Source organism: Hemitrygon akajei, chromosome 13 (assembly GCF_048418815.1).
Source record: "Hemitrygon akajei chromosome 13, sHemAka1.3, whole genome shotgun sequence".
Lineage (NCBI taxonomy): Eukaryota > Metazoa > Chordata > Chondrichthyes > Myliobatiformes > Dasyatidae > Hemitrygon > Hemitrygon akajei.
The window spans coordinates 7717062-7731515 of NC_133136.1; the positions used below are offsets into that span (position 1 = coordinate 7717062).

At 40.8% G+C, this 14454-nt stretch overlaps 1 protein-coding gene across 1 annotated transcript in view; it reads left to right on the forward strand.

The window, feature by feature from the left end:
• The window catches only part of dcc (DCC netrin 1 receptor), a 1312938-nt gene that overhangs the window by 832162 nt on the left and 466322 nt on the right, over window positions 1-14454 (forward strand). The window contains exon 6 of the mRNA XM_073064089.1: window positions 12803-12957. Coding sequence (XP_072920190.1) covers window positions 12803-12957 — 155 coding nt within the window. The remainder of the gene's footprint in view (window positions 1-12802; window positions 12958-14454) is intronic.

Below are 14454 nucleotides of genomic sequence, written 5' to 3' on the forward strand. Positions count from 1 at the left end.
GCATTGAGTATAGCAGCAAACACAAGGAAATCTGCAGATGCTGGAAATTCAAACAACACACACAAAATGCTGGTGGAACACAGCAGGCCAGGCAGCATCTATAAGGAGAAGCACTGTCGCCGTTTCGGACCGAGATCTTTCGACAGGACTGAGTATTGAGTATAGGAGTTGGGATGTAATGTTAAAATTGAACAAGGCATTGGTAAGGCCAAATTTGGAGTACTGTGTACATTTCTGGTCACTGAATTATAGGAACGATGTCAACAAAATAGAGAGAGTACAAAGGAGATTTACTAGAATGTTACCTGGGTTTCAGCACCTAAGTTACAGGGAAAGGTTGAACAAGTTAGGTCTTTATTCTTTGGAGTGTAGAAGGTTGACGGGGGACTTGATAGAGGTATTTAAAATTATGAGGGGGATAGACAGAGTTGAGGTGGATAGGCTTTTTCCATTGAGAGTAGGGGAGATTCAAACAAGAGGACATGAGTTGAGAGTTAGGGGGCAAAAGTTTAGGGGTAACATGAGGGGGAACTTCTTTATTCTGAGAGTGGTAGCTGTGTGGAACGAGCTTCCGGTAGAAGTGGTAGAGGCAGGTTCGATATTGTCATTTTAAAAAAAATGGATAGGTGTATGGATAGGAAAGGAATGGAGGGTTATGGGCTGAGTGCGGGTCAGTGGGACTAGGTGAGAGTAAGCGTTCGGCACGGACTAGAAGGGCCGAGATGGCCTGTTTCCATGCTGTAATTGTTATATGGTTATATGGTTATATAGCACAGTACAGGCCCCTTGGTCCACGAAGTTTTGCCGACCTATTAACCTGCTCTAAAGGTAGTGTCTAAATCCTTTCCTTCCTCATAATCCTCCATTTTCTTCCTAAGAGTCTGCTAAAAGTCCTTACTTTATCTGCCTCTACCATCACACTCAGTGTAAAAAAAATCTACCTCTGATATCCCCCTATACTTTAATCACCTTAAAATTATGCCCACTCATATAAGCCATTTCCACCCTGGGACAAATTCTCCGGCTGTCCACTCTATCTATGCCTCTTTTCATTTTGTAACCTCTGTGAAGCCTCCTTTCATCCTCCTTTGCTCCATAAAGAAAAGCCCTAACTCACTCATCCTATCTTCCTAACACATGCTCTGTAATCTAGACATATAATATAAGGCAATGATGTGGATTTGAAACTACAAGAGATGGTCAGTAAGTCTGGAGATGACAATAGGTGCAGGAGTAGGCCATTCGGCCCTTCTAGCCAGCACCGCCATTCACTGTGATCATGGCTGATCATACACAATCAGTACCCCGTTCCTGTCCTCTCCCCATATCCCTTGACCCCACTATCTATAAGAGTTCTATCTAACTCTCTCTTGAATGCATCCAGAGACTTGGCCTCCACTGCCTTCTGGGGCAGAGCATTCCACATATCCACCACTCTCTGGGTGAAAAAGTTTTTCCGCATCTCTGTTCTAAATGGCCTACCCCTTATTCTTAAACTGTGGCCTCAAAAATGTGACACAAAAATAGATGTTTGGCTGATAGTGTAGAGGATAGCCATAGCATACAGTATGATCTTGACCAGCTGGTGAGATGGACAGAGAAAAACCAGATGGAATTTAAATGATGAATGTGAGAGACATATGTTCTGGAATCAACACAGAGAATTGGATGTCTAGACCCATTTAGGAGCCAATTCTGTGAATCTCTGTGAGTGTGCCGGCCATGTTGAATTGTCTACAGGTCTGAGTCCGCTGGAGTCTGGAGACCCGTCCTGTGGTTAATGGACTGGGTGTGTGCGTGAGTGAGAGAGAGGAATGGGGATTGTTGCTGCTTGTGTTCTGTATTGTTCTGCTGAGCATTGTGGGTCTGCATGTTGTCTCTGGAATGTGTGGTGACACTTGCAGGTGCCCTCCAGCACACGTGGTAAATGAACTTGTATCTTGAATCCTGAATTTGGGTGAACTAACAAGGGTCAGACATCCAATTTTTGCTGATATAATGTTTGTATCAGTTGTACTCGTGAGCTTTCTTGACTTAAGGATACAAGTGTTGGGATGGGCTGTAGTTTTGATTTTGAGGGACTCTAGGCCATGGTCTGTTTGGGGGCTATGCTGTTGCTAGCATGATGGGGAGGGGGTTCAGTGCCTTTGCTGGAGTATGTGAGGGAGAGGGGAAGGGATGATGCTGTTGTCACTGCTTGTTTGTGGGACAGGGAGTGGGTGCATTGGAGTTCTGACATTTCTCTCATTCATTCATTGGGTTTTTTTCTATTTTGTGAATGTCTGTGGAGAGTAAGAATTTCAGCATGCACACAGTTGTACATTCTCTGATATTAAATGGAACTTTGGGATGTTCCAATGTGCATTATGGTGAGAGGCCAATTTATACACAGTGTGAGACTTGTATGTAGTTATGAGGCAATTTCCCTAAGATATGGATTCTGGAAACTTGCCTCAGTTACTTGCGAGCAGCACACTGTGATATTAGTCACAATATCAGAAAAATTCTGCTGCGCTTTGGAAAACTTTCAGGGGATAAATTGTATCCAATTGAAAAGATAGTTTAACATCTCTCCAGGAAATGCATTTCTCTGACACTTCCGAATTGTAATCTAGAGTACTTACATTCCATAAAACCATAAGACATAGGAGCAGAATTTGGTGTTCAGTCCTTTGAGTCTGCTCTGCCATTCCATCATGGCTGATTTATTATTCCTCTTAACCCCATTCTCCTGCCTTTTCCTCATAACCTTTGACACTCTGACTAATCAAGAACCTATCAACCTTCAGTTTAAATGTACCCAATGACTTGGCTGCCACAGCCACTAGTGGAGATGAATTCCATAGATTAACCACCCTCTGACTAAAGAAATATCTCCTCATCACTGTTCTAAATGGACGTCCCTCTATTCTGAGGCTGTGTCCTCCGGTCCAGTCCTCTATAGGAAACAGCCTCTCCACATCCACTCTACCTACGCTTTTCATGCACCTGCAGAATCTCTTGTATGACTGCCTGATTTCAACTTTTAATCCCTACTAAATTAAACCATCTGCAAGGTAGTGTGAGTGGGATATGAGAACAGTTCATCTATCTAGGCCAGGGTTCACACCTCAGTGTCCACGGACCCTTTAGTTGATGGTCCATGGCATAAAAAGGGTTGGGAACCCCTGATCTATCAATACTCAATAGGTTTCAATGAGATCCTTCCTCATTCTTCTAAACCAGGGATTCCCAACCTGGGATCCATGGATCCCTTGGTTAATGGTCGGGGTCCATGGCATAAAAAGGTTATGAACCCTTGATCTAAACACCTGCAAGTACAGGCTCAGACCCATCAAAGGAAGTACAGATTAAGTTTTCCTAACATGAGATGGATAAGCCCAAAGGGCCATTTTTGCTTCCATTTCTTTTTCAGTCATATTAAATTGCTGATTCATTCAGGGAAAAACATGTATATTTTTGGGCATCACAGAACATACCGCTGTTAGATCTCCAAACAACTCATTTTTTAAAAAGGCATTTATTTGCATACACAAGTATCTGACATTTAGTTTTTATTTTAAGGGCCACATATTTACAGCTATTTCCCCCAATTCACATCTGAAACACATTTCTCAGCCTGTCTTTTTCAAGCCTAATTAATCATCTGAAGCCATCAGAGAGAAATTTCACAAACAATCCGTAGCAACTGACCTCATAACAGTCAATATTCAGGGACCTCATTATAGTTTAACACAGCAGATGCAGTTCTTAGTTATATTTCATCTTTAAAAGAGGAATCACAAACCAGGAAACCTGTTTAATGTATGTTGTAAATTGCTCATCTTATCTATACATTGTTTAATAAATCTGCTTAACAGTCCATTGTGAAAACTGAATTGCTATGTGCTATAATAAGAGGTTGGACAAACCTGCGTTGTTTTCTCTGGCATGGCGGAGGCTGAGGGGAGGTCCGAAAGAGGTTTATAAGATTATGTGAAGCATAGATAGAGTAGAAAGGCAGTATCTTTTTTCCCAGGGTTGAAATCTCTAATACCAGGGGTGAGAGGGGGTAATTTCAAAGGAGATGTGAGGGCAAGTTTTTATCACAGAGAGTGGTGGGTGCCTGGAATGCACTGCCTGAGGGGATGGCAGAAATATCAGAGATATTTAACGAGATGTTTAGTTATGTGGAACATGAGGACATTAGAAGGATATGAGCACTGTGTAGGCAGAAGAGAATAGTTTGGTTGGTCATTTGATTATTAATTGATTCAAGATGTTATACTTAAATGCATGCAGCATAAGGAATAAGGTAGATGATCTTGTTGTACAGTTACAGATTGGCAGGTATGATATTGTGGCCATCACTGAGACGTGGCTAAAGGATGCATGTCTCTGGGAGCTGAACGTCCAAGGATACACAGTGTATCGGAAGGATAGGCAAGTAGGTAGAGGGGGTGTCGTGGCTTTAATGGTAAGAAATGATATTAAATCATTAGAAAGAGTTGACATAGGATTGGAAGGAACAGAATATTTATGGGTTGAACTAAGAAATCGCAGGGGTAAAAGGACACTGATGGCAGTTATCTACAGGCCTCTAAACAGCTGCAGTGATGTGGACTACAAATTACAACAGGAAATAGAAAAGGCTTGCCAGAAGGGTAGTGTTATGATAATTGTAGGGGAGTTTAACATGCGAGTGGATTGGGAAGATCAGGTCGGCACTGGATCTCAAGAGAGAGAATTTGTAGAATGTCTACGAGATGGCTTTTTAGAACAGCTTGTTGTTGAGCCCACTAGGGAATCATCTGTACTGGATTGGGTAATGTGTAATGAACCAGAGGTGATTAGAGAGATGGAAGTGAAGGAACCCTTAGGAGGCAGTGATCACAACATGATTGAGTTCACTGTGAAATTTGAGAAAGAGAAGCCGAAATCCGATGTGTCGGTATTTCAGTGGAGTAAAGGAATTTACAGTGGCATGAGAGAGGAATTGGCCAAGGTTGACTGGAAAGGGACACTAGCTGGAAGGACGGCAGAGCAGCAGTGGCTGGAGTTTATGCGAGAAGTGAGGAAGGTGCAAGACATATATTCCAAAGAAGAAGAAATTTTCAAATGGAAAAAGGATGCAACCATGGCTGACAAGAGAAGTCAAAGCCAAATTAAAAGCAAAACAGAGGGTATACAAGGAAGCAAAAATTAGTGGGAAGACAGAGGATTGGGAAGTTTTTAAAAGCTTACAAAAGGAAACTAAGAAGGTCATTAAGAGGGAAAAGATGAACTATGAAAGGAAGCTAGCAAATAATATCAAAGAGGATACTAAAAGCTTTTTCAAGTATATAAAGAGTAAAAGACAGGTGAGAGTACATATATGACCAATAGAAAATGATGCTGGAGAAATTGTAATGGGAGATAAGGAGATGGCGGAGGAACCAAACGAGTATTTTGCATCAGTCTTCACTGAGGAAGACTTCAGCAATATATTGGACATTCAAGAGTGTCAGGGAAGAGAAATATGCGCAGTCACAATTATGACAGAGAAAGTACTCAGGAAGCTGAATAGTCTAAGGGTAGATAAATCTCCTGGACCAGATGGAATGCACCCTTGTGTTCTGAAGGAAGTAGCAGTGGAGATTGCGGAGGCATTAGCAATGATCTTTCAAAAGTCGATAGATTCTGGCCTGGTTCCAGGGGACTGGAAGATTGCAAATGTCACTCTGCTATTTAAGAAGGGGGCAAGGAAGCAAAAAGGAAATTACAGACATGTTAGCTTGACATTGGTGGTTGGGAAGTTGTTGGAGTCGATTGTCAAGGATGAGGGTATGGAGTACCTGGAGGCATATGACAAGATAGGCAGAACTCAACATGGTTTCCTTAAAGGTAAATCCTACCTGACAAACCTAGTGCAATTTTTTGAGGAAATTACAAGTAGGCTAGACAAGGGAGATGCAGTGGATGTTGTGTATTTGGATTTTCAGAAGCCCTTTGACAAGGTGCCGCACATGAGGCTGCTAAACAAGATAAGAGCCCATAGAATTATGGGAAAGTTACATACATGGATAGAGCGTTGGTTGATTGGCAGGAAACAGAGAGTGGGAATAAAGGGATCCCATTCTGGTTGGCTGTCGGTTACCAGTGGTGTTCCACAGGGGTCCATGTTGGGGCCACTTCTTTTTATGTTGTATATCAACAATTTGGATTATGGAATAGATGGCTTTGTGGCTAAGTTAGCTGATGATACAAAGATAGGTGGAGGGCCGGTAGTGCTAAGGAAACAGAGAGTCTGCAGAGAGACTTGGATAGATTGGGGGAATGGGCAAAGAAGTGGCAAATGAATTACAATGTCGGAAAGTGTACGGTCATGCACTTTGGTAGAAGAAATAAACGGGCAGACTATTATTTAAATGGGGAGAGAATTCAAAGTTCTAAGATGCAACAGGACTTGGGAGTCCTCGTGCAGGATACCTTTAAGGTTAACCCCCAGGCTGAGTCAGTGGTGAAGAAGGCGAATGCAATGTTGGCATTCATTTCTAGAGGAATAGAGTATAGGAACAGGGGTGTGATGCTGAGGCTCTATAAGGCACTGGTAAGGCCTCACTTGGAGTACTGTGTGCAGTTTTGGGCTCCTTATTTAAGAAAGGATGTACTGACATTGGAAAGGGTTCAGAGAAGATTCACTAGAATGATTCCAGGAATGAGAGGGTTAACATATGAGGAACGTTTGACCACTCTTGGACTGTACTCCTTGGAGTTTAGAAGAACGAGGGGGTACCTCATAGAAACATTTCGAATGTTGAAAGGCATGGACAGAGTGGATGTGGCAAAGTTGTTTCCCATGGTGGGGGGAGTCTAGTACGAGAGGACATGACTTGAGGATTACAGGGCGCCCATTCAGAACAGAGATGCAAAAAAATTTTTTTAGCCAGGGGGTGGTAAATCTATGGAATTTGTTGCCACGGGTGGCAGTGGAGGCCAAGTCATTGGGTGTATTTGAGGCAGAGATTGATAGGTATCTGAGTAGTCAGGGCATTAAAGGTTATGGTGAGAAGGCGGGGTAATGGGACTAAAGGGGAGATTGGATCAGCTCATGATGAAATGGTGGAGCAGACTCGATGGGCCGAATGGCTGACTGCTGCTCCTTTGTCTTATGGTCTTACGGTCTAACGTTGTGGGCTCTTGGGCCTGTTCCTGTCTGTACTGACCGTCAAGCACTGATCACTTCCTTCCCAATTTTCCTGCCATGCTCCTGCACTAAGGGCAATTTAATTGCCTAATTAACCTACCAACCAGTAAATCTTTGGCAATAAATCTTTGTTCATGTATAGATTCTATAAAGTCTATTGTTTTTTTTTAATTTTCCTGTAAATTCCTGCAAGAAAATTGCAATGTAGTATATGCTAACGTATACAGGTATGTACAGTGGATTCAGTTAATTGGAGCAGCCGCTTTTGGGGCAGCTCTTAAAGAACAAAAGCAATCAAGAAAATAGCCCGGATTCCCTTCTTTTATTTGGGACACCATGCCACTTACTTGTTACAGGATTCTAACTAGTGTCCGTCCTGTGTATTGTATGTCTGTTAGGCACTACACCATGCTTAGAACAAACAGTTTTTAAATTGCATCAGTTGTGTGTCTTTGTTTTCAAGAAGCGGTGCCTTTTGACACTAATAGTTGGTGAGGAATAAGCAGTAAGACAATCAGAACTGTTTTGCTCACTGTGGTTTTCAAGCATTGGGGCTTGGAGATGCCAGAAAGGGTTAGGAATAAAAATGAAACGACTTTACTTCTTCAACAAGTTAGGAACTACTAAGAGTTTGAAGGTACCTACAATCATCTCAAATATTAAAATAAAAATAAAGATGTGGAGTATGCCATTGTCGATCGCATTGCATTTGAAGGCAGACCATTATCTATGCTGAAGTGGCTGCGCTGATTTTGTTTATTTACAGTCAATCAAAAGAACACTGGATCAATTCCTCCATTGATAACTATCAGGAACTAATACAGTTTCATAGTATTGTAGTAGTATTGGTAGTGGTTTAATTTTTTCTGTATGTCAGTTAAATACATAATTTATTACACAGGTCAAATAGTAGTTTGTCTTTTTCATAGTTCCTTAACTACTTCCATGAAGCCACTTAATTGGGCCGAAGTGTACTGGTCCCAATGTGTCCCAATTAACCAGCATCGACTGTATACTTCTAATTGTAATTTACAGTATTCTTTATGTATTGCACTGTCCTTCTGCTGCGAATCAACACAGTTCATGACATATGTTAGTGATTCTAATTCTGATCTATCCCTCCAAATCATCATCGTATTTTAAACACCTCAAGCGGCTTTCCGTGCTACAAATGCGCAGTAGAGAGCATCACTGCATGATACGGAAACTGTGCTGTGGTGGGCAGGGCGCTGTCTCACACAGTCATGGGGGAAATGTACAAGTTCCTTAGAGACAGCAGTGGGAATTGAACTCCAAACTCTGACACCGTGAGCTAGAATAGCATCGCACTAACCTCTGTGACACCCTAATATATATTAGGAAGATTTCAGAAACTCTCAGTTAGGCACACGGATGACATAAAAATGGAGAGCTATGCAAGAGGGAAGGGTTAGATTGAACTTTGAGCAGGTTAGAAGGTCAGGGCATCATTGTGGGTTGAAGGCCCTGTGCTGTGCTGTTATGTTCGAAAATGCAAACTCTCTTCTGTGCACCAAACACAGTCCTTCTGCTACCTAAGAGAAAGACATAGAGTCTTAGAGTCATAGAAAAGTACAGCACAGAAACAGACCCTTTGGCCCATCTTGTCTGTGCCAAACCATTTAAACTGCCTACTCCCATTGAATTGCTCTGGGACCATAGCCCTCCATATCCCTAACATATACCCATCATATACCTATCCCTACCATATATCTACTCAAGCTTAAACATTGAAATTGAGCTTCCATGCACCACTTGTGCTGGCAGCTCATTGAACATAATCACGACCCTCTCAGTGAAGAAGTTTGCCTCATTTTCCCCTTAAACTTTGCACCTTTCACCTTTCACCCCATGACCTCTGGTTGTAGTCTCACCTAACCTCAGTGCTTACCCTATGCAGATTCCTCATAATTTTGTATACCTCTATCAAATTTCCTCTCAGTCATCTGTGTTCCAAGTCCTAATCTATTCAATCTTTCCTACAACTCCCAGCAACATCTTGTAAATTTTCAACCTTATGTACATCTTTCCTGTAGGTAGTAGCATGTTAAAAGGTCAGTACAACATCACGGGCCGAAGGGCTTGTACTGTTCCTTCCTATATCTGGAGTTGGACAAATCAACAGGGCCTGCACTTATCTAACTAATTTTTCTCCCATTCAGAATATTTCCAACACTTCATCGCCAGTGATTTAACTGTACTCAGTATGTAACAGCAAGCTCGCACAGTGATTATGTTCTACCAGCAATCTTTTATGAGCAAGGTTTAATATATTCAGAATATGATTCAAAGCTTACGCAGTAGAAGATTACTCTGGAATAAAGTACAACTGCTTAACATTTACACTGGCAATCTTCAACTGTTGATGTTTCCAATTTCTTGATTCACCGTTTATTTGTTCATTTCACCATGAATCATCAATCCACACACCAGTTAAGATTTCTCGAGTGGTGCTCCCTCTGTTTTTTCCCACTGCTTTTGGACAAAACAGGAGTGGAAATCCAGAGATTTAAACGCAATCAAATCAGGTGATCAATTGACGCAGATAAACTGTTCAAAACTGTTCTCTTAACAGATTATGCTTAGATAAGGATTCCCTGCAGATCCTAGTAATCAATTACCACAATATACCTACCACAACCCAATTAACATTGAATACTCCACTTCAATCTAAAGAAGACTAATTCAATTCACTTTAAACAAAACCCACATCTTACACAGCACTGATTACAGTTCTATAGTGTTGTACACTCTCTGTGTAGTGGCTGACTGGGTAATTTAGGCATTTTAATGCCTAAAATGCTAAGATTTATCAAGTGGATAACTGGGTAATGTTTTATATTTAGTTCAGTGTTCTGTGCTGTATTGGGATAGGTATATGGAATTCTCTGTTGTATTAACTGTTCAGATTTTAATGAAAAAAATTACCAGAAAGCTAATTTATTTTCTGAGGGAATTGAAATAAAAATTATACATTATGATAAAATTGAACACAGAACTAATGTTGCTCTGCATTAATGCATCTGCATTCTTTGCAGGGGACAGAATGATTCAAGATTTAAGATTGCTTAATGTCATTTCCAGTACACAAGTGTAAGTGAGAATGAAATAACCGTTACTGTAGATCCAATGCAGCACAAAAAAACACTAAGATAAAGAACACAATAATAATAAAAATGCAATAATTATAAGTATATAAGTTAGCTTATATATATTGATTGTATATCCATAAAGTGATGCTAGGCACAGGAGTGCCTGTACATAAGGTGACTGACAGGAAATGATATAGTGGATGGTGTTGTGGAGGGATGGATTAGTTGGTGGAGGTTTACTGTTTGGGGAAAATCTCAAACACAAGAAAATCTGCATATTCTGGGAATCCAAAGCAATACACACAAAATACTGGAAAAACTCAGCAGGCCAGGCAGCATCAACGGAGAGGAATAAAGAGTCAATATTTTGGGCTGAGACCCTCTATCAGGACCTGCTGAGTTCCTGCAGCACTTTGTGGTGGTTACTCTGGATTTCCAACATCTGCAGAATCTCTCGTGTTTACACTTTATTCTGTATTGGGTTATTGTTTAACCTCAATGCACTGTGTGGTTGAATAGTCTGTATGAGCAGTCTGCAATATGAACTTTACACCGTACCAGGGGAAAGTAGGTTATAACTGCTACTTAAAAATAAATTTACAAGATAAGAAAAAACTTCTAAAAAAGTGTGAAAAGATATAGGGTATCAAAGGTAAAAGTTGGTCTCATGGAGAATTTTAATTCACCTATTACCTTCTAGCTAGCCCTCGTTCCTCTCCCTCCCCGGCCACCTTTACCTAGCATTTCCAGTCCCAATGAAGGACCTCAGCCTGAAAAAACTGTTTATTCATTTCTATAGGTGCTGCCTGGCCTGCTCTAGCATTTTGTGTGTGTTGCTCTGGAAAACTTAAAATGGGGATTAAGAGAATGATGGAAAGTTAAATGAATATTTCCGAGGATCAAGTATCAACTTTATTCACCATATACGTACGTGTATTATGAATTTGATGTGTGTTAGGGGAGTCATGCAATAAAAGACAACATTCAGCTGTTACAAAGAATAATGAATCTGCTTGCACTATGGAAAATACCAAATATATTCTAATTATAGCCAAAAATCCAGAAGCAAAAGAGAAGCTCAATTCCTAGTGAGAAGGTAATATATAAAGTAAATGGATTGACAAATAGGAAATCCCCTCAATCTGATGCCCTACAATCTGCAGTCTTAAAAAAAAAGTGCCTGAAAGTATTATTAGAATATTTTTGCCTGAGGGTGGTGAAGCTCTGGAATTCATTGCCACAGGCGGCTGTGGAGGACAAGTCATTGGGTATATTTAGCATGGAAGTTGTTAGGTTCTTGATTGGTCAGTGCGTCAAAGGTTACAGGGAGAAGGCAGGAGAATGGGGTTGAGAGGGATAATAAATCAGCCACAATGGAATGGTGCAGCAGGCTCGATGGGCCGAATGGTCTACTTGTGCTTCTATGTCTTGTGGATGCGTGGAGTTAGGCATTTCAACATTCCCAACATTCTAGATGAGATAGGAATGATCTTGCACTCTTCACTCATGATCTTCTGGAGGCTCATGGTGTGGAATGACTACAGCTTGACAAGGCCGCTTTCTGCCATGTGCCAGCATTCTGACTCATACAAGAGTGTGGACAGAACACACCACTGGCATAGATTCACCTTGGTGCAGATGCTGTACTTGGTTGATTCTCCCATATGTTGCTTAGTGATAAGAAGAGGTTGTTTCCAAGTAATTAAGTGTCCTTGCCAAGCAGGGAATTTTGAAAACTGGTGAAAAGAATAAAAAATTAAAAACTCATGAGATTCTACAGATGCCGAAGATCCAGAGCATCACACAAAAAATGCTTGAGCAGGTCAGGCAGCATTTATGGAAATGAATAAACAGTCGATATTTTGGGTCGAGACCCTTCTTTGGGATTAGAAAGGTAGGGGGAAAGATGCGAGAATAAAAAGTTGCGGGCAGGGGAACTGAGGAACAGCTGGAAGGTATTAGGTAAATTAACCGCAGAAATAAACATTTAGAAAATGAAAGAGAATAGAACACGTAGAACTTGTTTCAATTGATAAAATATGCACAACAAAAAAGAGAAAAATAAATAAAATATAACATATATATATGACATGTAATATAATAGCATAAATGAAGAATCCAGTAAAGTGTGACAAAATTAGAGCACCTGGTGTTTGGAATAGTCCTCGTCGAGGGACCAGAAATAAAAAGAATGAGCAATTTCATGTGCCTGGGTGTCAACATCTCTGAGGATCTATCCTGGACTCAACATATCGATGAAGTTACAAAGGAGGCACAACTGTGCTTGTATTTCATTAGGAATTTGAGGAGATTTGGTATGTCACCAAAGGCACTCACAGATTTCTACAGACATATTGTGGACAGCAAAAACTTTCAAAAGCTATATATACTTACCGTAATTTACAACAGATGCCAGTGATATTAAACCTGATTTGGATTTCTGATTTAAGGTAATATATTGGTTTCCATTGAGAATTGGTGAGTAGGCAAATTTTATGTTAATATTCTCTCCATCTCTCTTTTACAGTTCCACCTAGCTTTCTCAAGCGCCCTTCCAACCTGTATGCTTACGAGAGTATGGATATCGAGTTTGAATGTGCGGTCACTGGGAAGCCAGTGCCCACTGTGAGATGGATAAAGAACGGAGAAGTGGTCATTCCCAGTGACTATTTCCAGATCGTGGTAAGTAGTTCATTGCTCTCGACCAACACACACATCTCTTCAGAGGGGGTGAGAGTGTACAGAGAGCTGCCAGCACAAGTGGTGGTTGCGGGTTCAATTGCAACATTTAAGAGCAGTTTGGATAAGTACATGGATGGGAAGGGTATGGAGGTCTTTGGTCTGGATGCAGGTCAATAGGCAGGTTAATAGTTTGGTATGGACTAGATGGGCCAAAGGACCTGTTTCTGTGCTGTGGCGTTCTGTGATTCTATATCAAAATACTGGAGGAACTCAGCAGGTCAGACACCATCTATGAAGGGAAATGACAGTTATCTTTTTTGGGCTGAAACCATTCAGCAGGCCTGCCAGCATTTAGTGACATACCAAATCTCCTCAAGCTCCAAGTGAAATATAACCACTGTCTTTGCAACTGCATTGATATGTTGGGCCCAGGATAGATCCTCAGAGATGTTGACATCCTTAACCCTTTCCACTACTGATCCTTCAGTGAGGCCTGACGTGTGTGCCTTTCCTGGTCCACAATCAATTCTTTGGTCTTTATGACAGTGAGTGCAAGATTATTGCTATGACACCACTCAACCAGTTGATCTATCTCACTCCTGAATTATACCTGTGTTTGGAAATCCTTTGTAGTTTGTAATCTTTTGTAATTTGGAAATATGTAAGTCACATATTTTCTGTGAGCGTTAGATGTGTGTGCAAGGAGTTATTTGCCTACAATTAAATGTGTAACCTTAAAAATAAAATTAACTGTGTTTAGCTGGAGGTTTCTCCTCTTCAGTAGGGAAGGGGGACCCACCACTCAAACTGTGGGTATTGTCAGCTAGACCTTGCTGCAGAGACTAGACAGTGAAGTAAGCTAGTCTTTGAAGGGTAGGTTAATATGGTATAACCTCCCTGTAGTAAGGATACCTGTAACTATCTTTATTGAATGGGGCTTAAAAGCTTCTTTAGAGTTTAGGGCTCTGTGGACAGTTCAAAGTAAATTTATCATCAAAGTACACTTATGTTGCCCTGAGATTCATTTTCTTGTGGGCATTCTCCGTTTCTCCGTTTCTCAGAAACACAATAGAATCAATACAAGACCACACTCAGGATGGACAAACAACCAATGTTCAAAAGACAACAAACTGGGCAAATACAAAAAGAAGCAAAATAATAAATAAATAAACTATAAATGTCAAGAACATAAGATGAAGAGTCCTTGAAAGTGAGTCCATAGGTTGTGGGACAGTTCAGTTCAGTGTCCCAATGCTATCACAAGTTCCTCCAGCATTTTGTGTGTGTTCACCTTTCATAACTGTTTGGTTATATGTGAGTTCTGTCAGAAGGAATCTAATTCTTTCCTTCAGCTGTTTTATCAACTTAAAGAATTATTGGAGATGCAATGGAGTTAATCAGAAACTAAACTTAAGATTTAATAGTGAAGGCGCAAGGTACGTCTGAGATATTTTAAGAATACATTGCATCAGCGTTTAGTAAGGAATTTTATGCTGA